This window comes from Microcebus murinus, chromosome 14 (assembly GCF_040939455.1).
Source record: "Microcebus murinus isolate Inina chromosome 14, M.murinus_Inina_mat1.0, whole genome shotgun sequence".
In the NCBI taxonomy this organism is placed as follows: Eukaryota; Metazoa; Chordata; class Mammalia; order Primates; family Cheirogaleidae; genus Microcebus; species Microcebus murinus.
This window is the reverse complement of record NC_134117.1, coordinates 76,554,777-76,581,456: the sequence shown is the minus strand read 5'-3', so window position 1 is coordinate 76,581,456 and position 26,680 is coordinate 76,554,777. Positions and strand designations below refer to the sequence as shown.

Here is a 26,680-nt window from a genome sequence, read left to right as displayed (position 1 = left end):
CAGCTTAAAGGCAATGAAACTTAGCTGAAGTTTAAAAAAAAACAAAACAAAAAACTAAGTTTTTAAGAAAAGACTGAAAATGGAGGAATAATATACCTGTTCTTTGCTATTTGATTCATAAAATACATTGCTATTAGTGAACAGAATATACAGTTTATATGTTCCAATTGTTTCTCAGCTGTACTCTTAACCAAAGGTTATCGCATTTATACAACATGACAGCATTTTTTAACAAAATCATTATACACAACAACTATGGCCATTATGCTTTTAATGGAGACAAATACAAAATGCATCAATGCAAAAGAATGTTTTACATACTAATTAACATACTGATAATGTAAATTACATTGTGATCATGTAAAATACAGTGTGATAGACCTCAAAAAAGAACTACAAAGTTTGCTGCAACCTAAGATACTGGAAAGGTTCCATAAGTTGTTTTTGCCCACCACCTTTATTACGATAGTTCTAAACGGTATCTGCTGGGAGATTAAAAAGTAATACAAAGCTCTTTTCAGCTGTAGTTCAAAGAAATCCAGTGAAACTGAGTTGAATAACATTGTGGGACCATGAAATTTCCCCAAAAAATATTTCTAGTAACACAGGCAGTTAGAGGCTTATAGTTTTCAAAGCCTGTAAAGCAGCAAAGATACCTCATCTTAGAGAATTGAGTTTAAAAACATTATAAATCCCACTTCTCTCCAACAGAGACTTTTTAAAGTATGGACATGACTTTAAGGATTTTGAGAAAACATCAATAGTTTTCATAAAGCTTCAATGAACACCCCAAGGCACAAGTGTTGAAAACGGCCCGTTCACCAAAATGTCACTGCATTGTACTTTTGGAGGTACAGGTATGCTGTGCTTGCAGTGAAAGGACAACTATCCCTCATTTAAAAGCACCAGGTGTCAAACTCAGCTTCCACTTACACAGGATGCACCAATAATCCCCAGGATAGTGAATGGTTCAAGTACTATATGACATTTCCAACATGTATTGGCCATTTGCTCTCAGCGGGCACTGGAAGAGGCTAGATCTAACCTGAAAATGGTCTTGAAATAATAGTCCCTCTAAAAGAGCTCACTGGATTCTATAATAACATTTAGAAAAAGGAATAAAAGACAAAATTTAGCTGAATTTCTTTCAAATGAAAAACAATGTATAACTGACATATAGGCTAAGACGTTTGGTAATTAATGTCAAAAATCACCAAGATTATCAATATATGTTTTGGTAATCACTATATTGGCAAGGTTAATTATTTGTGCAAAATATACTAGGACAGAAAAGTCATATTTCAGACCACTAATAGAAAAAAACCAACAGCAAGAGAAGCATCTAAAGGGCAATCAAAAGGTTAAGGAAGTGTACTAGCTTTAGAATATGTCAGTACACTTTGATTACAGAAATAGTTCATTTTTAAAACTAGTGTTTTAATGTACTTCTAGTAACAACCCAATCTAAGGAAACCTTGGAGGCTTGTGAAAGACCTATCCACCAAGATGCTGCATCTCTAGTGTGGGGGTAAATTAATACTTCTGTAAGAAGGAAGGAACTGAATCGGCTCAGCATCAATAACCTTTTTCTTTCACACAATAATTCATAATCTGATGACTTATTTCACTTCACTAGTTCAAAATTAAGCAGGAAAGGAACTCAGCTGACTGGTCAGACCCAGAAACAATGATTTGGCAAGCTGTGGTCACTCAATTCATGGATACATCATAATCTGCAGAAAAGCTGTTCAATTCTAGTCATCCATTTCTTACATCTGTAAAGAGAGGTCCATAGATAAGAAATTACTTCAATGGAGAATAAAAGCAAAGTCTGTGCACCTTAAAGTCCGGACTCATTTCTCAATATAGTTCATTATATTGCACTTCACAGATACTGTATATTTTATAAATTGAAGGTTTGTGTAGAGAAACATGAAAATTTTTTAAATAAAATTTTTCAAAAGGGTTCATGGCAACCCTGCATCCACAGCAAGTCTATCAGGACCATTTTTCCAACAGCATGTGCTCACTTTGTGTCTATGTGTCACATACCAGTAATTCTCACATTATTTCAAATTTTTCATTGTTTTATCTGTTATGGTGGTCGGTGATCTTTGATGTTGCTACTAGAATTGTTTCCAGGTGCCAAAAACTGCACCCAAAGAAAATGGTAAATATAATCGATAAACTGTTCTGATTGCTCAACCAACCGGCCATTTCCCTGTCTCTCTCTCCTCTCCTTGGGCCTCCCTATTCCATGAGACACAATACTGAAAGTAGGCCAATTAATAACACTACAGTGGCTTCTAAGTGTTCAGGTGAAAGGAAGAGTCCACATCTCTCTCTTTAAAAATCAAAAGCTAGACCTGTAATCCTAGCACTCTGGGAGGCCGAGGCGGGCGGATTGCTCAAGGTCAGGAGTTCAAAACCAGCCTGAGCAAGACCTCGTCTCTACTATAAATAAAAAAGAAATTAATTGACCAACTAACATACATAGAAAAAATTAGCCGGGCATGGTGGTGCATGCCTGTAGTCCCAGCTACTAGGGAGGCTGAGGCAGGAGGATCACTTGAGCCCGAGAGTTTGAGGTTGCTGTGAGCTAGGCTGACGCCACGGCACTCACTCTAGCCTGGCAACAAAGTGAGACTCTGTCTCAAAAAAAAAAAAAAAAAAAATCAAAAGCTAGAAATGATTAAGCTTCATGAGGAAGGCATGTTGAAAGCCAAGAGCAGCTGAAAGCTAGGCCTCTTGCACCAAGCATGAATACAAAGGAAATGTTCTTGAAGAAAACACAAAGGGCTATTCCAGTGAACACATGAATGATAAGAAAGCAAAACAGCCTTATTGGCGGTGGGTGATACGGAGAAAGTTCTAGTGGTCTGGGTAGAATATCAGACCAGCCACATTCCCTTAAACCAAAGCCTAATCCAATCCAGAGCAAGGCTGTAACTCTCTTCAACTCTTTGAAAGTTATGAGAGGTGAGGAAGCTGCCAAAGAAAAGTTTGAAGTTAGCAGAGGTTCATAAGGTTAAGGAAAGAAGCCATCTCCATAATATAAAAATGCAAGATGAAGCAGCAAGTTATCCAGAAGATCTACCTAAGATCATTGATGAAGATGACTACACTGAACAATGGATTTTCATGGTAGATGAAACAGCCTTCTATTGGAAGAAGATGCCATCTAGGTCCTTTATAACTAGAGAAGTCAATGCCTGTCCTCAAAGCTTCAAAGGACACACTTACTCTCTTGTCAGAGGCTAATGCAGTCGTTACTAAGTTGAAATCAATGCTCATTTACTATTCTGAAAATCCAAAGGCCATTGAGAATTATGCCAAAATCTACTCTGCCTGTGCTCTAGAAATGGAAAAACAAAGCCTGGATGACAGTACATCTGTTTATAGCATGGCTTACTGAATATCTCAAGCCCAATGTTGAGCCCTACTGCTCAAAAGATTCCTTTCAAAATATTGCTACTGAATGACAATGCACCTGTGTCACCTAAGAGCCATCATGATGGAGATATACAGGTAGATTAACATATTCATGCCTGGGTAACAACATCCACTCTGCAGCCCAAGGATCAAGGAATAATTTTGACTGCAAGCCTTATTATTTAAGAAACACATTTCATAAGGCTATAGCTGCCACAGACAGTGATTCCTCTGATGGATCTTAACAAATTAAATTGAAAACCTGGAAAGGATTCACCATTCTAGATGCCACTGCAAACATTCATTATCCAGGCACAGGGTCTCATGCCTATAATCCCAGCAACTGGAGAAGATAAAGTGGGAGGATCACTGGAGGCCAAGAGTTTGAGACTAGCCTGCATAACATAGCAAGATGCTATCTCTACAAAAATTTTTAAAAATTAGTGGGGCATGGAGGCAGGGCATAGAGACACACATTTGTAGTCCTAGCTACTCAGGAGGCTGAGGCAGAAGGATTGCTTGAGACCAAGGTTCAAGGCTGCAGTAAGCTATGATTGTGCCACTGCACTCCAGCCTGAGTAACAGAATAAGACCCAGTCTCTAAAAATAATTTTTTTAATGTTTTAATTAAAAATTCATGAATCAACATTAAGAAGAGTTTGAAAGAAGCTGATTCCAACCCTCACGGATGACCTAGAGGGATTTGAGACTTCAGTGGAAGAAGTAACTGCAGATGTGGTAGAAATGGCAAGATAACTAGAATTAGAAGCAGAACCTGAAAATGTGACTGAATTGCTACAATCTCATATGATAAAACTTAAAAGGATAAGTTGTTTCTAATGGATGAGCAATGAGCAGGTTTTTTGTTTTATTTATTTTTACTTAGGGTGGCTATGTAAGAAAGTGGTTTCTTGAGATGGAATCTGTGAACATTGTTGAAATGATAACAAAGGATTTTGAATATTCTACTAACTTAGATGATAAAGTAACAGGGTTAGAGAGGATTGACTCCACTTTTGAAAGAAGTTCTACTATGGGCAAAATACCATCAAACATACTACGAGAAATTTTTCATGAAAGGAATGGTCTATCAATGCAGCAAACTTCACTGTTGTCTTAGTTTAAGAAATCACCACAGCCACTCTAACCTTCAGCCACCACCACCATGACCAGCCAACACCCATCAACATCGAGACAAGAACCTTCACCAGCAAAAATGTCATGATTGTCAGATGACTGTTGGCATTTTTTAGCAATAAAGTATTTTTTAATTAAGGTATATATATTTAAGACATAATGATATTTTTTAAGACAAGTGATACTTAATAGACAAGTATAGTGTAAACATAGCTTTCATATGTATTGGGAAACAAAAAAAAAAATTCCTGTGACTTGCTCTATTGGGATATTTGCTTTATTGTAGTGGCCTAGAACCAAACCGGAAATATCTCCAAGGTATCCCTGGTAAACTACTGGAATCCATATGGTATCCGAAAATTCCTGACAGCTACATCTTTAAAGCTCACCTAGCAAGTTCAAGTGAAATACATGAACTTTTGATGAGCTTCCTCTCTCCCAACCTCATCTACTTACTATTTATGCCATAAAGGAATATGGTTCAATAAGCAAAGTATGACTTCATATGTAAGACAATAACATTTATTTTATAAACAACTATAATCTGTAATATTCACACTGGTGGAATGTACTCACCTGTAGAGGAGTTCGATATAACCACTTCTCTTTATCAACTTTAAGCTGCATACAGGCAAAGAGATCACAAACTGCCGGGAGGCCATAATGGTCTGGGGGAAAGTTATGTTCCTTCTGTAGGGGTGGATTAAGTAATACTCCCTGCAATAAAACCAAAAGGATGGGTTGCTTCATGACAACTAGGAGGCATGAGACCAACTTAACTCATCTTCCAAATAGTGTCTATAATAATGTAAATGTTGGCCACTCTCTCTAACAACCAAGAACAAAGGTGACAATTGTTATTTCTACCCCAAATCTTTTCCATAAAAAGCAGTAAAACAGGCTGGGGTTCTTTCTTTCCTGCAGGATGGGACTTGGGGCCTGCAAAATACACAAAAAATTCAGTTTGAACCATCAAAAATCCTCCATTCTGTTGCTAACATGGCCTCAGACTTACTCTCTCAGCCAAATGTAGCATTTAACATATTTAAGGATCTGATCCATTTGCAAGGTTTCAGACTGTGAAAGTGAAACTCCAACAATGCTATTATGATGTCTGTGCTCACCTGCGCCTTCTTTCGAAGTAGCCATTTGTCTTCTCCAGACAACAAATGACTGAGGTTTCCAATCTTCCTTCCTGGCAAGACCCAGTCAGCTGTGTTAAAGGGGCACCAGGAAGTGGTCACAGGGCTTTTAAGCTTTTGCTTCCCAGCTCTGTCCTCGGTAGTAGGGACTTCTTTGGGACTTCCTTCTTTGCATGGGGGCCTGATGAGCCACTCTGACAAGGGACTGTTCCTTATGACTTGGAAGGAATCAGCAATTCTAGAAGGATGCATTGCCTTTGGTGCCTTAGCTTGTTCTGTTACCTCCTTTTTGGAAGGACAGAGCCACATGTTCAGGGAATCTTTATGCTTCTCAGCCTCAGGTTGGGATTCCACAGGTATCCCATTTTTATCCTTTCCCTCTTTCTTCAGAAGCCATTTACACAGAGCTTCCTTTTCACAATTCTCATCACATACACAGTCCGCAAAGCTCGTGCAGGGCTCATTGGCTTTGCATACCTCCTCTACTTTATATGGTTCCTGACAGTTCTGGACAAGCCAATCCTCAGTAATCATGCTGGGAGGGGACGATTTCTTAGCTTCCAAATGATCATTCAGGCACTTCAGATTGCCCAGGTTTTCAATCTCCACACCTTTGGGCTGGTTGCCACTACAGTTGGTACAGGAGTCAGGCTTGACAAGCCAATCACTCACACTATAGGACTGAAAAAAGATCTTAAACTTCTCACTGGTCTCACAGCTGCCATTCTCAAGCTTCTCCACCTTATGGGACTCCTGGGGAGTCACCAGCCAATCAGACAGGTCCATCTCATCTTGATCAGGAAGTTCTACATCTTCAACCTTTTCAATTTCAAGGGAGAAAGAACTGGTAGTAGAATGGCTATTACACTTTTGATAATTTGGTTTTTCAGGAACTTCTTGTTGCTGACTCTTGAGGAGCCAGTTTTCCAAGCCCTTTAGGTTGCCCCAGACATTACTGAAGAAATTGCAGGATCTAGCAGACGTCTACACAAGAAGCATACAATGTTAGTTTGCCAGAACAATTATGACTGCTTTGGGGATTCTACATATTTACTGTCTTGCCCAGTGTTTCTGAAGTTGAGCACACAAAACCAAGAGGCAAGGAATTTGTGTTTAGATATGAAAATATATATTATGACTGTATAAATAATTTTATTTTCTATAGTTTTAAAAAATGCCTAAAAATATTAAAGGCAAACTAAAAGAAAGTATTTCTAGCATATTTGATAGAAAAAAGGTGAGTATCTCTATATAATATGTCTTTATGAAAAAGAACACAAAATGGGCAAAGGATATGATCAAGTAAATCATCAAAAAAGCCTAATACACATGAAAATACTCAACATCCTTACTAATCAAAAGACACCCAAAACAAAAGCAAAATTGATATTCAGAAAGAAAAATTTGTAAATGATTACCACTATTAGGTCTCAAGGAAGCAAGCACCCTAAATACTCTAATGGTGGGAACATAAACTATTACCAACTTCCTAGAAAGCCAAATTGTCAATACATATCAAAAGTCTTAAAGAGTATGCAGAACTGTAATCTAATAATGCAATTTCTATAAGTTTACTCCTAAGGAACTAATAAAGAATGCACACAAATAATTAGCTCCTGGATGTTTAGGGGAAATTTTTTTATATCCAGAAAAATTGGAATTTAAGTTATAGCCAATCAATGAAATATTACATAGTATTAAAGATTTTACAGAAGAAATTAAATAACAGAGAAATATATTCATGCTATATTGGTGAAAAAATCTACTTACCGAAGCAAGACTTATAGAATGATTTTTTTAAAGTATATGTATGCATAGAAAAATGAAGCATATAAACAAAAAATGTTAGTATTTGTCTCTTTGTGTTGGGATTAGGGTATTTTATAAATATATATTTATTTCCTAAACTTTCTATGGTGAAGAGATGTCACTATTACAATTAAAATTATGTTTCCACACTACAACTAAAAACTAAACAAACACATATACCACTGGCTAATAACCCAATCTACTACTACATCTACCTCAGAAACAATAAAGGCAGCAACACACCTGAGTATTATCCAAGGTGTGCTTTTGGGTGAGCCAGTCCTCGGGGTTGGTGCTGGGTAGGTAAGGAGCTGGACGACCACTTGAAGGTTTACTTCCAAGGAGCCATTTATTGCGAGGGACAGCTGTGATGCTGGGTGCTGACTTCTGTTAATCACACAATACTTTGCTGTTTAACAAGGCAATGTCAAATGCAGTAGAAAAAGTTCACCAGAAAAAGAGAAGACTCAGGCTCTTTAATTTTGTCTTGCCACTCACTCTGGGAAAGTCACATACCTTCCCAGAGCCCCAATTTTCACAATTATAAAACAAGGGGTATATCTGATCTCTAGGATTCTTCTCAACTAAAGCACCTAGGATAAGCCTCATTTGAAACCGAAATTATTAAAAAAATAAAAAAAAATAAAAAAAATAAAAAATAAATAAAGCACCTAGGAACCTTTATTCACACTGCCTTTAGAAATAAATAATCTCTGTGGTGTCAACATCATTATAGGGGGAAAAAAGGAAGAAAGAAATCACCTCTACAAATTATAAAATGAATCCCCAAGAGAGAACCAATACCAGTAAGATAGCTGATGGTAATCCCCTATTTGAAATTACCACTGGTGGCTTTTTACAAATAAATAGTGACCAAAAAAAAAAAAAGTGATTTAGTCAAAACCTAAAGGAAATATTGGTTACCAGAAACAGAATTGACATTTTACCTGCTCTGGCACTGGAATACAGCCTCTTTTCTCCAGGAAGGGCCCAATATTTGATGAACTAGCATGAGCCATCAGGTGCTCAGGAATTTGCTATAAAATGAAGACAATTTAATCATGTTGTTTATGCTGTGCTTCCATACTGAAAAATTTAAATTCCTAAATTTCAAAAATATTAATCAAAGCATCACCATTTCACTAGAATAAATATTGCTCATACTAAATTCAATGACCTACAAAGTAGTTATCAAATCTGAGAGTACTTTACTACATAGCTGTCACCATATTAGAAATCTTTGCCAGAATTGGTAGTAGTAGTATTTTTAATGAGACCATGTTTGGTTCTTTATTAAAGACCATTCAAGCCATAAATTTTTCAAGAAATGTCAAAAGCATTTAGATAGCATATAAGATAAATTCCAAAGACTATCGCTGAGTCAGTACTATATTCCAAGAACCAGCAGCCTAATGGTCTATCGACCTGTTCTATTAGAACAAGTGAAATTTATGAAGCTAACCAAAGAAAGCTACTAAATTCACAGTAAAAAATGTAATTCCTTTTTAAAAGACTATCTGTGAAGCCACAGACTTGAGAAGTTTCCTATGAAGCATGTGAGATCAAGATTACTCACAATGGTCTTGAGGGACCCAAACGTGGTGATGGTCTGGCGCAGAGCAGTTGTGTCTGCCTCAAAGAGCAGGACAGTTGAATCTTCTGGCTTAAGGGTCAAACTGCCCAGTCTAGGAAAAAAGCAAATTTGGCTATTTTTAAGGAATATCTGTTTCAACTTCATCGAAAACAAAAGCCACATTGTGAGTAATTGTAAACAATTGCACTTCTGTAAGCAACTCAACCAAAGATAGATGGCTTAATCATGTATCAGCTAGTATAATATTAAATATATAAAGCAGAATGATCTTACCACAGCAACAAAGAAGTCAAGTTAAATACAACACATGCAACGAGTTACAAAACTGACTTTCTTTTTTTATATCAAACTCAAAGAGCCAATAGTCAAAACAAGGACAAAAGGGTCTTTACCTCTCCAGACACACAGAGACTTGATTGGCTAGATCTTTGTTCTGGGTACACTCCAGTTGATGAATAAGACAATTGAACTGGCCCAACAACTAAAAGAAAAATGAAACCATCTAGCCACAATGATACCAAATGCACCAGGTATATATCCAAGTTAACAAACAGCACCTGAGATGAAACTTTTATCTGATCCATGTTAACACTGTATTACAAGGAAGACATTCTCTGGCAACCAGAAACCATGCTCAAACCAATTCTAGCCATGCAGCCACCTTACCCAGTAGAGTTGTTGGGCCTGCTGCTGAAGTGTCTCCTCTTTAAGCTGATAGATGAGGTCTACCTGTTCATACAGCCACACTTCACGGCTTCGAAGGCATTCCAGGTGACGGCTTATGCAACTGTGAATCTGCGCTTTGACCTAGGAAGCACATATATGTTATAACCCCAAAGAATGACGTTTCCCACAGAATAGTAAGATTCTTAAACTTTTGGGATCACAAATCCTTCTAATTATCCAATTGCATCTATAAAGTATCTCCCTAGAAAAATGCATATACTCAAAATTTTGTCTATAATTTCAGGGCTTAGTGTCCCAAAGCCCATCCATGAACCTACCAAAGCCTCATTTAAGAATCCAGTTTATGGACTCCAGTTTAAGAATTGGAGCAATAAAGGCAAACCTAAGCTCTAAAATCCTCCTTCAATTCCCCTCCTTCTAAGAGGATTAGGTTCAATCTGGGTGTCCTAAAAGAATCAAGAGAAAATACAGAGATGTACCAGGAGATATTGATCCCTCTCAGTTTTCTATACAGTTTTCAAACCTATGGCTTTACAAGTTTAACAGCGAGATAAGACAGAGTATTAAAACTTAATAACAGCCGGGCGCGGTGGCTCACGCCTGTAATCCTAGCACTCTGGGAGGCTGAGGCGGGCGGATTGCTCGAGGTCAGGAGTTCGAAACCAGCCTGAGCAAGAGCGAGACCCCGTCTCTACTATAAATAGAAAGAAATTAATTGGCCAACTAATATATATATAAAATTAGCCGGGCATGGTGGCGCATGCCTGTAGTCCCAGCTACTCGGGAGGCTGAGGCAGCAGGATTGCTTGAGCCCAGGAGTTTGAGGTTGCTGTGAGCTAGGCTGACGCCACGGCACTCACTCTAGCCTGGGCAACAAGCGAGACTCTGTCTCAAAAAAAAAAAAAAAAACTTAATAACTAGCTAGGCTTTATCTCTATTCCTGCTCCACAGAATGAGCAGTCCATTTATAGGCGGTCAATTTAATAAAGAGATGTGCAACCACAGGTCAACAGCTAGAAGACCATTAGGGTAGATGATTTAAGTAAAATTATAAACTAAATGTTTCTGGAAGCATAAACCTGATGCAAATGGTGCCTAAATACAAAAATTCCAAGGAAAAAAGTCAAAACAGGCTATAATTTATTCATGAGAATCCACATAAGAAACTATTTTTTCCATGTAGTCATATTTCAAAGCCATGTAATACTTGGTCAGTCTATGCGCTCACCAACAAAATGCTATTGGAACTAACTACAGATTTCATACTGGCTTACCCTAACAGATAAAGTCATTTCACAAAACCATGCCACTAACAGGTTAAAAGATGATGGGAGCATGCTGATGTACCATACTTTATGCATCAAGGGGATACAGCTGAGCAGTATACCACTCACTCATTTTATCATTTTTACTGAGGACAGTGCCTGCCACCAGAACCACACAGAGTTGCAATAAATGCATGCTGAACAGAATTCTCTAGAATGGTACAGGTTTTTCTAGATTCTTCTAGCATCTGCCTTATTTCCCAATGAGATCAAAGGCACCAATATATCAGGCAACTGATTGGGATTAAGTAGACCATGGAGGCATAGGGTGAAACATGCAGTTCGCACTGAGAGTCCAAGTCTTGGCCATGCTCATACCAGCCCTGTGCTAAGAGTCCTGACAAGGGAAGAGAAAAGCACATGTCACACCTCTCGCAAATTATCTTTGATTTGCTGTTCAGCCCGTAGAACTCCACCAATAGCAAGCTCCAAGTCCCTCCGTGCATCACTACACCTCAAAAGGGGTCCTCTATTACTGGAGCAGCCAGTCTGGTCCTGTGAGGTATTCATTCTGCTCATTGTTCCTTTAAAAGAAAAAGAAAAAAAAAAAAAAAATATATATATATATATATATATATATATATATGTGAAAATAGCACCGTTACAACCAAAACCACATTTCAATAATCCCTCAAATGATCATTCCAAGCAGCTCCCATTACAAACTACTTAGATTACTTCTAACACAGGACCTGGCACATAAGATATTCTTAATGAATATTGCCACCTTCCTTCCCCTGACCCCACTATTCCTGCCATAAAATTCTATGAGTCTATTTTAATGACAGTTTACTTGTGAACAAATATTTCTGAATAAATACACTGATTGTCCTTCACCCATAGGGCATATAATCTCCAAAAAAGTTAGAAGAATGTTAGAATGTCAGTTTCTATTTATAACACACATAAAGTCATATGGGGTATGTGTTCTTCTTTGCAGATTTAGAGATGAAAACCAAAATGTATGGAAGGACCCATAATCACTTTGAAAATAAGCTGCAAACCAGTAATTTGATATAGAATTTAGAACACTATTTGTTTAGAACTGGAATTTGCCTAAATTTATTAGGAAGATGTAATCTTAAATTTCCTAATTTTAGGTGGATTGTTTTTTTATTTAGGAAGAATGTAAGAATGACTTCACAGCTAGGAAGCTCTCAAAAATATAAATCTGACAAAATAATCTCATATGATTCTGATATAAAGGAGATAAAGAAATTGGTGTGGGTAAATACAGAGGGTTCTCTAATAAGCTCAGATGTAGAGAGAGAAGATATAGAAGTGGAAAGAACAAGCACATAATGGCATAATGAGACTGGAACAGAAGAATATCAGTAAGTCAGTTAAGTAAAGCTTGACTAAAGCCACTGGAAAAACAATTTGATATCTATTCTGGATAGATCTAGAGTCAAGAGATGGTTTCTGAACATTTAGAAATAGCATCTCTGGGCTGGCCCCCAAAGGAAAAATAAATAAATAAATAAATAAAATACAAAAAGAAATAGATACCAGTGATCACTGTAGTCCAGCATGGGTTCACTAACCCCTGTGATACCAAAGTTATTTCCTTTTGGATAGTTTCACTAAACTGGCCAGTCAAGATAATGGCAGAGACAATGTATCTGGACAACAGGAAGACTTGTGGCAAGGTTGTATACTACCTTTGTGGACAAAGTAAATAAATATGAGATAAATAGAAGTACAACTAAATTGAATAAGATTCGCTTTTACAAAGTACTCAAAGGATAATGGACTAAAAATAGTCTGTACAGTTTTTAGAGGCATGTCCCTATTTTCCCTAATTACTTGGATGAAAACATAGAAGGCAGACACTAAAGTTGGAGATAACATGGGGCTGTGATGGAAACAGATTCCAAAACAACACACCACTGTGGTTAAATCTTATAAAACAAAATGTCAATTTTGTGCACTTGAATGGGGAAGGGCAAGGAAGAGAATAAATTTGTTTAAAAGTGTGGAGATCAGGCCGGGCGCGGTGGCTCACGCCTGTAATCCTAGCTCTCTGGGAGGCCGAGGCGGGTGGATTGCTCGAGGTCGGGAGTTCGAAACCAGCCTGAGCAAGAGCGAGACCCCGTCTCTACTATAAATAGAAAGAAACTAATTGGCCAACTAATATATATAGAAAAAATTAGCCGGGCATGGTGGCTCATGCCTGTAGTCCCAGCTACTTGGGAGGCTGAGACAGAAGGATCGCTTGAGCCCAGGAGTTTGAGGTTGCTGTGAGCTAGGCTGACGCCACGGCACTCACTCTAGCCTAGGCAACAAAGCGAGACTCCGTCTCAAAAAAAAAAAAAAAAAAAAAAAAAAGTGTGGAGATCTTCAACTGAAAGAAAATTTTATATGGATTAGCAGTTTGCTAGATCTGAGGGAAAAATAACTTGCATGTTATTTGACTACATTTATTAAAAGTATAGTGTTTGTCATAAGACTAGTCTATTCCATGTTTATTAGACTAAATTTAAAATTTATTTCTGAGTAACACACTTTAGAGGAGGGCATTTAGAAAAGGGAAAGAGGCCCCAAAACCTTGAAAAAAAGTTCTGCAGGAAGGAAGTCTGTTTACCCTAGATAAGAGACATCTCTAGAACATGGTTACCATTCTCAAATATTTGAAGACTTGTCAACTAAAAGAATTAGAATTGTTCAGAATAGCCCCAAGGGGGGGAAAGATTAATGGGAGATATTTTAGCCAATATACGAAAGAAATTCCTAACAGTCCTGGAAGCAACAACCTTCTCAGAGAAGCCAGCTTTAGGCTGAATAGTAGCCTACCCAGTGTAGGGTCCTCCAAATGGCTCAATGCCCATTTAAGACAAAAGGAACTTTGACAGGCCTTGACTGCATCTTTAAGACTAATTTTAGGACTAGGTGCCTAGCAGAAAGCTGGATAGAGCAAAAGTAGTGTGAGTCCCACTCTCAGAAACAAAACAATGGGAGTAGAAGCAGGCAAACAGGCTTTCTTTCCACTGTCTCAGCAAGATTCAGATTCAGGAACTACAAAGTTCCTACAAGAAAGAGAAGGATTCAGGAAATTTTCTAACTTCCCCTTGTTAATTTTGTTATCAATCTGTTTCCCCATAATGATCTATGAAAAGGGCTGCCTTAATTAGATTTGACAGAATCACTGTGGAAACTTTTTCTAACCCTGTAAACACCAGCTGTAGTTACCCTGCTGACCCTGCATAACATGGGTGAAATACTGGCTCAGATTTGTAGAGCTAGAGTGTCACCTTATTACCACAAGTTGCTTCACTTTGCACTTCAGTCAGTCATGCAAGTGTTTAGCTGCCTTTCAAATGTACTAACCAATCTCCTTCACCTGTGCCGAATCTCCCATTCTTAGGCCCTCACCATTTGTGTGGAATGCCCCAATGCCTGATACAGTGTAAAATTACATCAATAAAATAAAATTAAAATGTTGCTTCAAAATGTCAAAAACTAGGAACTCCGGAACACACGGGAAACAAACGCAAATGCATACAGCACTAACTGTATTACTAGATCCCTAAACCAGGTCTTACCAATTCAATCACAAATACTGCACAACTACCTAATAAGAGCAGAATATGGCAAAAGTATACACAATGGATTTTCCCCTTATCAGCTATACACAGAATGTAGGATGATGCTAAAAAGTTACAAAACGTTTTTTCTACATACTGTTATCACATTTTTTCCAAATTAAAACAAGCGTTATCCTTCAGTCATCTTTAGAACCAAATGGGTGAATTCAAATCACAATAACTTGAAGCCTGAGCCAGCTTCAGATGTCACATCTGAAGAGATTTCATGAGGTAACTAGTTCACATGGCCATTTTCAAAAATAACTCACCATGTGTTTCAGGTTCAAGAGCGAGTGTAGCAAGCATGATAGTTAAGAGATCACCCTGGAGTCTGACAAACTTGAGCTCTGGCTGTGTCTACAAGCTGGAAACCCCTGAGCTAGTAACTTAACCTCTCTGGGCCTCAACTTCCTCTGGAAAAAGGAAGTCAATTATAGTAGCTACAGGAGGCTGCAGTAAGGTTAAAGTGAGACATTATCTGCCTATAAGCACTGCCTATAACCCAGCCCCTGCAAACTGTAAGCACTCTGTTACTTTTTAACATTGCAGTTATTGTTAGTGGGTTTAGTTAATGGAACCTCCACCACCTTTGGAGTATAGAAAGCAGGCTAAAGCTGGAAGACTTTGAAGTGAGCAGGCCCTGACTTAGAATCCTTTAGCCAGCCATCAGTGATATGACCTTGGACCATCTGACCTTTTGGAACCTAACTTCCTAATTCATAAATGAAGATAACAATGCAGACTCACAGACTTAGGGATAAGGAGGTCGTACTTCTTTAATAAATACTAGCTCCCCATCCAGTCTTTCACTATACAACACAGAAAATGCAAATATTTTTTACTCCAAAACTCAATAGTCTAAACCCTCTAATATATACCAAGTACATATACCTTTGACTGTTTTTTCAAACTCATAAAAAGACTGGACCAGAGCCCAGAATTTGAGGTTGCAGTGAGCTATAATGCCACTGCACTCCAGCTTGGGTGACAGAGATTTGTAGAATTTGTCTCTTAAAAAAAAAAAAAAAAAGACTAGTCCAAATTAGCTATAATTCTAAAATTCAAATCAGTAAAAGATTACCAAAAATGTATTTTTATCTTTACCATTATAATCCAAACTACTGCCCTACCACCTTCAAAAGAGGATTGCCTTAGATGTTTATTTTTTTGAGACAAAGTTAAAAGTTTAAGGCCAGGCTGTGGTGTGATCCTAGCACTCTGGGTGGCAGAGGAGGGAGGACTAGACCAGCTCAGGAGTTCAAGACCAACCTGATCAAGAGGAAGACCCCGTCTCTACTAAAAATAGAAAAATTAGCTGGTCATCATGGCACGTGTGCCTGTAATCCCAGGTACTCAGGAGGCTGAGGTAGGAGGATCCCTTGAGCCCTGGAGTTGGAGGTTGTAGTGAGCTATGGATGATGCCACTGCACTCTACCCAGGACAACAGAGTGAGACTCTGTCTCAGAAAAAATAAAATAAAAAAGGAAAAGTTTAAGTGCTTTCTAAAACTTCCCTGCTTCTAGGATCCTTCCCTAAATAGGGGAGTGGGGGTGGTGATAGGACGGGAAGAGAAACACACTCTTCAAACAAACAACAGAAGTTGGGGTTTCCTTAAATATGAATTCTACAAACCATATACTACATTCTCACACAATGCTTTGCACAACAAATCTAGTTAAGTCCAAAGATCATGAGACAAGAATTGAGTAACCACAAATGAAGCTAAGTCATTATCTTACAGTTTAACCATAAAATTGCCAAAGAGCTATAACTCTCGTGACCCACACAAACCACAATTTTAAGTTCAAAAAACCTTAAGCACCTCTTTAGTATATCACTCTCATTTTATAGATGAAGCCACAAAGGCCCAGATAGTTTAAATGACCCATTTAAGGGCCACAGCCATAAAAGGTAAGATTTGGGTTTAAAACTATGTTCTAAAGGTCTAGTCCTGGGTTCTCTCCCCCAGACAGGTTTGTTCTTCCTTTAGCGTGTACTATCACCCCAAAATTATTTTTATTTGTGAACACAAGAAAGTAAAATTAACATTCCCATAGGTTACTACTGAAATGACTTCCATTAAGATTTTCAGTCCATTTTTGGTCTGCCACTGCACTCCAGCTTGGGAAACAAAACAAGGTATCTCTTTAAAAAAATGTTTTTCAGGGTGGGTGTAGTGGGTCATGCCTGCAATCCTAGCACTCTGGGAGGCAGATGCAGGTGGATGGATCGGTTGAGCTCAGGAGTTAGAGACCAGCCTGAGCAAGAGTGAGATCCCATCTCTACTAAAAAATCAAAAGAAATTAGCTGGACAACTTAAAATATATAGAAAAAAGTAGCCGGAGGCCTGGCATGGTGGCTCACACCTGTAATCCTAGCACTCTGGGAGGCCGAGGGGAGCGGATTGCTGGAGGTCAGGAGTTCGAAACCAGCCTGAGCCAAGAGCGAGACCCCGTCTCTACTATAAATAGAAAGAAATTAATTGGCCAACTAGTATATAATACAGAAAAAATTAGCCGGGCATGGTGGCGCATGGCTGTAGTCCCAGCGATTCGGGAGGCTGAGGCAGAAGGATTGCTTGAGCCCAGGAGTCTGAGGTTGCTGTGAGCTAGGCTGACGCCATGGCACTCACTCTAGCCCTCTGTCTCAAAAAAAAAAAGTTTTTCAGTCCATTTTCATAGTCCTTAATAAATGTTAATCACAATTGTTCAGAACCTTCTGCCTTAGATAACACTAACAAAAATAAACAGGACCCCCTGCATGTCACGAGGAGCTCAGAAAAATCAAAACACTGCCAAGTACTAGTGCAAATGGTTCTGATCCAACATCTGTATCACAGCTGCTCCAAGCTTCATCTGTCTGTCTGAATGAAAGCTCAGAGACTAGACCACCCTTAACCTCACCTTCCAGCTCTCACATTCTCTGCCACCTGCCCTTCTTCGCCCAAAAGACCTCCCCTTTTTAGGTATTTTCTGGCATATGAGTCACTGCTAAAAGGCCAAGCCCAGACTCTATCCACAGGATACATATGTGTTCTATGGATTACTAAAATCGAAATATACTGCCAATTTGATTATCTGTAAGGAGACAACTTACGTTAGATCACTTTTACAAACTTGCAGTAAAAATATATATATACATTAAAAAATAATATTTTACAATTTACCTTGAGACATTTCTTCTTTACTTCACACTTTCTTCTAATGTCTGGATTTTCTATTAATCAAAAAAAAAAAAATGGCTGTATCAAATAGTTTCTTTAATCCAGAACCTGGTTCTCTGCAATCTTTTTAAAACCACCCAAATAAACGTTAGTATCTCAAGAAAATTAAAATAAGGTCATTAAAAATTCACTATGGATATTTTAAGAGTTCTTAACACTTCAGAGCTCCCTACGCTCCGATTTGTCTACCTTTATTTACACACGTAACTGGAACAATCGATCCCAGCACATCAACTTTCCGAAGCAGTGACCGCAAAATTCTACCATCTAATGGTAACATTAAGCAAGGGGTTTCTAGTTCGACAGCAACAGCGACTCAGGCGACCCCCGGCTTCCCAAACGCCCCCTCAGAGCGCAGAGGCCAGCAGCGCCGCGGCCCGCGAGCTCCGGAAGCCACGCGGCACGCATGCGCGCGGGACGGCCGCCGCGCCCGCGCCCTCCCGGCGTCGCCTCCGCAAGGCAAAGCGGCCCCAACCGCCCCCTGCGGCCGCCGGGCTGCCGGACATACCTCGCACGCCCGGGCCCTGCCGGACATACCTCGCACGCCCGGGCCCTGCCGAGCCGGTGCCCGCGAGCGAGCGGCCGCTTTACCCGCGGCCTCGGTGCGGAAAGTGCCCGAGCCCGCGGCCACGCCCCGCCCGCGCGTCACGCGGCAGCCCCCGCGACCCGGAGCGCGGCAGGGGCGGGGCGGGAGGCTCCGCCCACAGGTGCCGCCCCTCGGGCGCCTACGGTCGCCGCGGGCCTCGGGCCGGCCGCTCTGGCCTTCCGGCGGCTGCGGGCCGCTGGGGCGAAGCCCTCTGAAAGCTAGCTACACGACTGCCAGAACCTCCGCTCCTCTCCCTAGCTGTTCCACCCCTCCGAGTCCCAAATCGTCGAGACGTCTTTGCTTTAAGGCTTGTGTTGCTATTCACTACAGAGAATAACGAACTGTGGCACAAACTGCCAGAAAGCCTACCGAGTTATTATGAATGTCCTTGCCGCCAGGTCACGAATCCTGAGATAGATTACCACTGTCAGGCCAGCTGAGATTCAGCCCTATTCTTCAGGCTCTCAGACAACCCTTCCCATCTGGGACATATCTCTACCGGTACCCTTGCATCTGTGTCTGTCACTCTCTCACCCAGATCCTCAGTCCAGTGCTGCCTTTAATACCTCACGGATGCTGTTCATCCAACAGATGTTGACTAAGCACCTGCCAGATGCCACGCAGAACTCTAGGTGCTGGGAATACAGTGAACATGACAGCCCTACCTGGAGAAGCAGCAGTTAAGGGCATGTACTCTGGAACTTGACCATTTGGGTACAAAACCTGGCTCCACCACATAGAAGCTATATAATGTTAGGCAAGCCAGTTAACCAATCTGTTCCTTGGTTTCCCCACCTGTAAACGGGGGATGATAATGGACCCAACTCAATGAAATTATATGCATTAATATATGTAAAATGTTTAGGACAGTGCCTGGCACATAGTATAATACTACCTTTCTGATGACTGTCATTCGCAAGGTACTTCTAGTTTTCCCTTTCCTCCAAGATAATCCTTATACCCTGCATAACTAATCAAGCCAGAAGATGAAATCTAAACATTGTCATTCCATTCCCTTTTAGTCAATTTCTTGAATGTAAAATACATGCTCTTATCTACTGTGTTTCCCCAAAAATAACATAGGGTCTTCTATCTATTTTTCCTCAAGAAGACACCCTAGGGCTTATTTTCAGGGGATGTATTATTTTTTTTAAGTACGGCACAACAATCTACATTTATTCAAATATAGTTTCGTCTTCTTCTGAAACATCATCATAACTCTCCAAACCCCGAATTCCATCCTGAATTTCTTGCAACTCTATTTCCTTTAGAATCATTGGCCCCAATCTCTCATATTGAGCAATAGAGCTCTCATAGGGCAGACAAGAAGGGCTGCTCATCTTCTTTACCGCCCTGCTACGAAATGCATGGGTTGTGCAGATATGCTGCGTAGCCACACCTATCACTAGGTCTTATTTTCGGGGTAGGGCTTATATTGTGCAAATGCTTAGAAATCCTGCTAGGGCTTATTTTATGGGTAGGTTTTATTTTCAGGGAAACATGGTACATATATAAAGCTATGTTTATAAAGAGTAAGAGTAAAGCAAAGCCACATTAGAAAAACCAAAGATAACACTAAGAGCCATTACCCTGTAACATCCCTCAGATTTCAGACAAACAGAGTTTGTAGAGCTGCCTGCTTTGTGATGCACACAGTTTCTGGGATCCCAATTCGGACACACATTATCAAAAATAATAAAATTTCTAATTCCAAATATCCTCCTTACATAACACATTTTGTGAAGATACAAAGAAAACTAGACATACCTCTGAATGACAAAAGCTAAAATTGTATGGTCCTTTGTACCTTATGTCAATGGCTAAAAAGGGACTCAGTCTATTAAAATATAACTGATGTTAAAAACTCTCATCTTGGCCAGGTGCAGTAACTCACACCTGTAATCCTAGCACTTTGGATAGAGTGGAAGAATCACTTGAGGTGGGAGAATCACTTGAGGCTAGGAGTTTTGAGACCAGCCTGAGCAAAAGTGAGACTCTGTCTCTACAGAAAATGAAAAAATTAGCTGGGCATGATGACACGCACCTGTAGTCCCGCTTACTTGGGAGGCTGAGGCAGGAGGAAGGATCCCTTGAGCCCAGGAGTTTGAGGTTGCAGTAAGCTATGATGACACCACCACACTCTAGCCTGGGCAACAGAGCAAGACTCTGTCTCAAAAAATAAATTAATTAAATTAAATAACTTTCATCTCTATTTTATGTGCTCCTATAAAATGGCCACAATGTAAATACAGAAGAAACTTAGTTGACCATCACCTACTTAAGTCTCTATTCCCTTTATAAAAGACCCTGAACAACAACCCACAAGTACACTAAAGACCCCAGCTACTCCCTGACTTAAATTTTCACTGTTACACACTTACTTGTAGTTTTGTCAAGCAGGCTTATGCCAGCTTTTGTTGTTACTTACTAATGTAATTAAATACAAACATAAGCAGTGGGGAAAAAAAATAAAATAAATAAATAAATATAAACATAAAAAGACTGGGAAGGAAAAAAATCATAAAAAATCTAAAAGTCTGTATTAATTCAGGAAGGTTTTTCAGAGGAGAAAAATATTTCTAGCCACAACTATATTTCTGCTTTTCTTTTAAACAAGACAAAACTGGCAAGGATGTAACCAACTGAAATTATGAATCCAGGACAGGCGCTGAGATAGCGTCTTTCCCGCTGCCAGAACCACAAAGCTCAGCTTTAGGGATTCACAAACAGCAGCAGGTTTGTGAATTAAAGGGGAAACATTTACTATATTTATAGCCAACTCTGGATTTTTTTTCCTCAGACTTTGCAGTGCCACAGAAATTCCAACTGAAATCAACAGAAGTTTGGCAGGCTTTCAGAACTGGGGCCCTGCTCTATCTTCAACCTGAAACTTCTTGCCATAATATAGTCAAGGATGGGAAAACATGATACTTATCTACCATCATAGTAATAATGCCATTTCATCTCTGATTTTACATGGTAAACATCTTGTGATTTTCCCCATAGAAGCAAACAAGTGATAAAATATTTTCCCTGCTCTAAAGCCTGAGGGACCAATATTGCCAAAATAAATATCAAAATAGGCCCGGAAGGGTGGGTTATGCCTATAATCCCAGCACTTTGGGAGGCTGAGACAGGAGGATCATTTGAGGCCAGGAGTTTGAGATCAGCCTGAGCAACACAGTATGACCTCATCTCTACAAAAAATAGAAAAATTACTGGGGTGTGATAGTGTGCACCTGTAGTCCCAGCTACTTGGGAAGTTGAAGCAGGAGGATTACTTGAGCCCAGGAGTTTGAGGTTGCAGTGAGCTATGATGACACTACTACACTCCAGCCCAGATGACAGAGTGAGACACTGCCTCAAAAAAAAAAAAAAAAAAAGGCTCAAAATATACCTGATATTATAGTTATTTGAAAAGCTGTAATAGTCTAAGTATTAAAAGACTTAACTCCTTCCCTGTAATCAAATTGGCAAACAAACACAACCTTTTAACCTATTTGGGCCAGCTATTCCCTCCTTCACTGAACCGAATTGCCAATGTTTATAGAGTACTCAAGTAATGCTGGATAAGAGAAATATTAAGCCACAAAAGGGTCCCCAAACACACTCCTAGCACCAAAGAGGAAAATCTTGAATCTATGACATAATCAAGCCAAGCAAAATCAGGGATGACAACTTGGAATAAGAATGGCTGAGAGTATAAAATGAATCATATGTATCAGAAGTTAAGTAAAAGGCACACCCTCAAAATAGTTATTTTATTCACTTGCCAGTGAGTCTTTCTAATTCAAAGAGTGTATATGACATGTGATGGTTTCAAGTATTGTAGGCTTGACCATAAGCTTATGAATGATGACTGCAATGTTATGATTTAATAACCAAAGAAGACAAGCTGAGAAAGACAATATAGCAGCTCCTCTGACAAAAAGAGAGATAGTATTAACGCTACTGGCCAGAGCAAAGTGGTCAAGTTGGCCCCCACTCCAGCCTAGGCCTCCACATTCACATGGGTTCTATGTTGAAACAATGTATCCAGACATGTCTATAATGAAAACAGGGCAAAATGAAACCCTTGGACACAAATTTTTTAAAAAGCTACAAAGTATCAGGAAGAGTAACAAATATTTGATGGGCATCTATAGCTATCTCATAAAACTGAACCCAATGCATACATATTGGTTGGTCCGTTATTAGTCACTTTATTTAGGCTTGCCTTTCACAATCTAACCAGCATATGAACAAATATAGGCACTGAATTCACTGATTTCAGTGATGCTTCAGAAAGTGCTCTCCAAGCCAGCAGCAATTCCGTTGTGTATCCTGAATAGTGACAAGTCTTCATTCTCGGAGACTGAGTATACTTTTTTGGGAAGAACCAATGATTACTATATGTTAAGCACTTAGAATAGTGCCTGACACATAGTAATAGGTACATAGATATTCACTATTTTTATTACTTTTAGACAGAGAATGGGATATGATAATAGAGAAAGACATTCTATTATGTAGTTCATCAACTTCATATGTCACCATCATCTCTCACCAGGATTCCTACAGAAACCTCATTACTTCTGCCTTTTAGTCCCCTCTCGTCCCCTCCTCCCTACTTTTCTCCTGGCTGCTCCTCCAGCACCCCAAGGATGCTTCTGCCTCAGGGCCTCTGCACTTTCTTCCAGATATTCTCATGCCCATGACTTCTCTTCCTCCAGGTGTCTGCTCAAAGGTTATCTCCTAAGTGAGGCCATTCCTCACCATCCTATATTTTAAGAAGTCTTCCCTCTGCTTCCCCTTAAATATGCTTTTACTATTCTCCATAGTACTAACCACAATCTGACATGTAGAAACCCTTTATTTTCTGACTATGCTCAGAATACATACTAGAAGGTAAGTTCCACATGGGCAGGAACTTTGTCTTTGTGTTCACTGTTGTAGAGTAGGTGTTCAATAATTATTTGTTAAATAAATGAATTCAGAAAATATTTACATCTATTCTACCATGTGCCAAGACTTTTTTTTTATATACATTATCTTTTTTAATCCTTAGAAACCTTTAACATAGGTATTACCATCGCCATTTAAAAAAAAAAAAAACAGGCTGGACGAGGCGGCTTATACCTGTAATGCTAGCACTTTAGGAGGCCAAGGTAGGAGGACTGCTTGAGCACAAGAGTTTGAAGTTGTAGTGAGCTATGATGATGACACTGCACTCTAGCCTGGGCAACAGAGCGAGACTCTGTCTCAACAACAACAACAAAACTCAGGTTTAACAAAGTTATATTACCTACAGTCACAAACTTCCAAGTAGAAGAGCCAAGATTTAACCCCAGATCTGAGTCTAAAGTCCCTTGCCACACCTTATATGTTGAAAAGATTATTGAAGTATTAAGGTTTTATGTTTCATCCAACAAATATTTATTGAGTACCTAAACTGACACGGACTATGATAGTCCCTGAGCATACAATGGTGAACTTGCCATCTAGAGAATTTGTGTCATTGAATCACTAACAACTAAGCAGCAAAAAGTACTAATTCTCTAGAATAAGAAACTAAAAGTCCACAGCAGCAGCAATGACTGGTTCTGACTGCCTTTCAGTATGCTAAAACTTACTATATGAGGGAAAATATTATAAAATACTAACTAAGAGGCTCTCAAATTGGGGGGGGGGATGTGTCAGGGTATCCTGCGGAGTTTCATGAAACCTCTACACAGGTTCCTGAGTTTCTAGCACAGAAAATGGGGGTGGGGAATACTGTGTAATTCTAAAATATCTTTTCTCCCTTAAAGAAGCACATCTTCTTTTCCTTATATAGCTCAACTTGTTTTTCCACTTTTGCAGTACTTGTTTGCCCAAAGGTGGTAATATGAGAGAGACTTATTTAGATATAAACTACCATAAAACTTTAAACATATAGGATTTTTCCCTAGAGACCCAAGGACAAAGGCACCATTGGAGAAAGGAGAAAATGTAAGGAATGTTACTATGCTAGACTTTACATATATCATCTCATTTACTTATCTGAAAAAATCTGCAAGCTAGCAAATCTTCAAAAGAGCAAACCCACTACATTTCCTATGCCAAGGTAATAAATGAATCTCCCCCCACTCCATCATCAAGGTAAGTCTTCCTCAAAGGGTCTGATGTATTAATACTTTAAAGTTCAGAAACGTCACACTAGGATCCCTGTGCAGAAATGAACCACTTATGACTACCTGTCTCATCCTTACCCCAATAAGTAACTCAAAAGTCCCTACAACCATATTTCCAAAGTGCCAGGTGAGTGGTGGGAAGCTAAGTCTATCCAAAAGGCAGTTACTATGGTGAACCTGACTCTGATTAGAAAGCAACACAAAAAGGCCTGGTAAAAAAATAAATAAATAAAAAAAGCTCTGGCCTGGGGATTAAACTCTAGCACTCTGACTTCTGTCCATTGTATTTCTGTCATTCTTGACCACATCATTGCTGTGTTATATCCCATGGCACCTAAGTCTATATGTTTACTGTTTTCTCACCACAAGAATTTAGTTCCAAAAAAAATAAAAAAGAATTTAGTTCCATGAGAATAAGGTGTCCGTTTTTTAATTCCTATCTCCTCACTCCCTGAACATGGGCACTGAATAAATGACTGTTGGTGGAATGAGCCGATGAATGAGCGAGCCTCGCTCTTCTCATCTGTAAAACGGAGATAATCTAGGCACGGGCTCGTTGGGGGAATTAAACGAAACGGCATGTGTTCGGCACACATGGGGCCAAAAAAGACATTACCTGCTCTGCATTTCCACCTGACAGGCTAGAAAGGGACATGGCCTCGGCCTGTTATGAAGAACAGGCCCCGCCTCGCCACGGGGACCCAGGCAACAGGCGAGAGCGATGGGAAACTCGGAGTTGTCACCCGACGCCGGGGGAAGGCAGGCAGGCAGGAGGCGGCGGCCGGGCGTTCGAGAGCGAGGAGGGGAAAGCTCGCGCCCGCACCGCCGGCAGGCAGGAGGCGGCGGCCCGGCGTGACGAGAGCCAGGAGGGGAAAGCTCGCGCCCGCGCCGCCGGCAGGCAGGAGGCGGCGGCCGGGCGTGACGAGAGCCAGGAGGGGAAAGCTCGCGCCCGCGCCCGCGCCGCCGGCAGGCAGGAGGCGGCGGCCGGGCGTGACGAGAGCCAGGAGGGGAAAGCTCGCGCCCGCGCCGCCGGCAGGCAGGAGGCGGCGGCCGGGCGTGACGAGAGCCAGGAGGGGAAAGCTCGCGCCCGCGCCGCCGGCAGGCAGGAGGCGGCGGCCCGGCCGGCGCGCGGAGGGAAGCGGGGGAGAGAACAGGCCGGGCCCAGCTTAGGAGGGTCGGAAGGGGAGGACAGCCCGGGCCCCGCGGGCCAGCGATCGTCGCGCTCCCACCCGGCCCGCGGCGTGAGAGCGGGAGGCGGTGTGCCCGCCCTGGCCGTCACTCGCGTCCTTACCAGTTCCGAGCGCCTCTCCTGGCGATCCGAGAGGACCTTGGGCGGGCAGAGACACGGCCCAGCGCACGCCTAGGGCACAAGGGCAGAGTTCTCGCGAGAACACAACCTTCCCCGACACGCTTCTCGCCACAAGTCTGACAGTCTCGCGAGATCGCTGCTCGAGACAGCCCAAAGCCCTTGACCGCCCTCCAGAGGGCACACACTCCCTCCCGTCAGTGTCCTTTCGGATATCCCTTCGTGAGTAAATCAAATTAAATAATGAAGCAAACATTTTTTGAAGGCAGATTCTGTGCTGAGGACTATCCTAAGTGATACTCTCACATCAAATGTCCTCACAAGTTAGATATTGTTCAGTTGGTAGGTTCAGATGCAAAAATAAATGTTGGAAGACACAAAAGGCCATATATTGATTGTATGCTTCCACTTACATGCAGTACCCAGAGTAGTAAAATTCATAGAGACAGAAAGAATGGTGGATTCCAGGGGCTGGGGGACGAAAGGTGTGGGGAATTAGTGTTAAATAGGTATAGAGTTTCAGTTTGGGATGATGGAAAGTTCTGGAGCCTGATGGTGGTAATAGAATATACGACAATGAATGTACTTCATGCCACAGAACTGTACACTTACAAAACGGTTAAAATGGTACATTATGTTATGTAAATTTTGCCAGAATTTTTTTTAAAAGGGTGGAGTAAATAAATGAATGTGAGAGCCCAGA

At 40.4% G+C, this 26,680-nt stretch overlaps 1 protein-coding gene across 6 annotated transcripts; it reads right to left on the bottom strand.

Moving 5' to 3' along the window:
* Positions 1-254: 254 nt before the first annotated feature.
* LOC105860118 (nuclear receptor coactivator 4) lies at positions 255-26,090 on the bottom strand. Of its 6 annotated transcripts, none has more exons than XM_012744600.2 (11): positions 25,963-26,090; positions 17,877-17,926; positions 11,496-11,650; positions 9,781-9,921; positions 9,507-9,595; positions 9,097-9,205; positions 8,468-8,557; positions 7,764-7,907; positions 5,694-6,695; positions 5,146-5,286; positions 255-1,775 (listed from the first exon to the last, which is right to left on the bottom strand). In XM_012744600.2, the coding sequence occupies exons 2-11, from the start codon at positions 17,884-17,886 to the stop codon at positions 1,770-1,772; spliced, it is 1,887 nt and encodes a 628-aa protein (XP_012600054.1). In that variant the 5' UTR covers positions 17,887-17,926; positions 25,963-26,090; the 3' UTR covers positions 255-1,769. The 6 variants fall into 6 exon arrangements, with proteins under 6 accessions (XP_012600054.1, XP_075866416.1, XP_075866415.1 ...); XM_076010301.1 differs by having other exon boundaries at positions 5,694-6,530; XM_076010300.1 differs by lacking the exon at positions 25,963-26,090 and adding an exon at positions 18,471-18,603.
* Positions 26,091-26,680: the final 590 nt, after the last annotated feature.

Excerpts from the sequence above, each read along its gene's own strand:
- LOC105860118 (XM_012744600.2), bottom strand. Across the intron at positions 9,922-11,495 it reads TCAAAGATAATTTGCGAGAG|GTCAAAGCGCAGATTCACAG; the intron begins GTGTGACATGTG and ends TGTGCTTCCTAG. Across the intron at positions 7,908-8,467 it reads GTATTCCAGTGCCAGAGCAG|AAGTCAGCACCCAGCATCAC; the intron begins GTAAAATGTCAA and ends TGTGATTAACAG.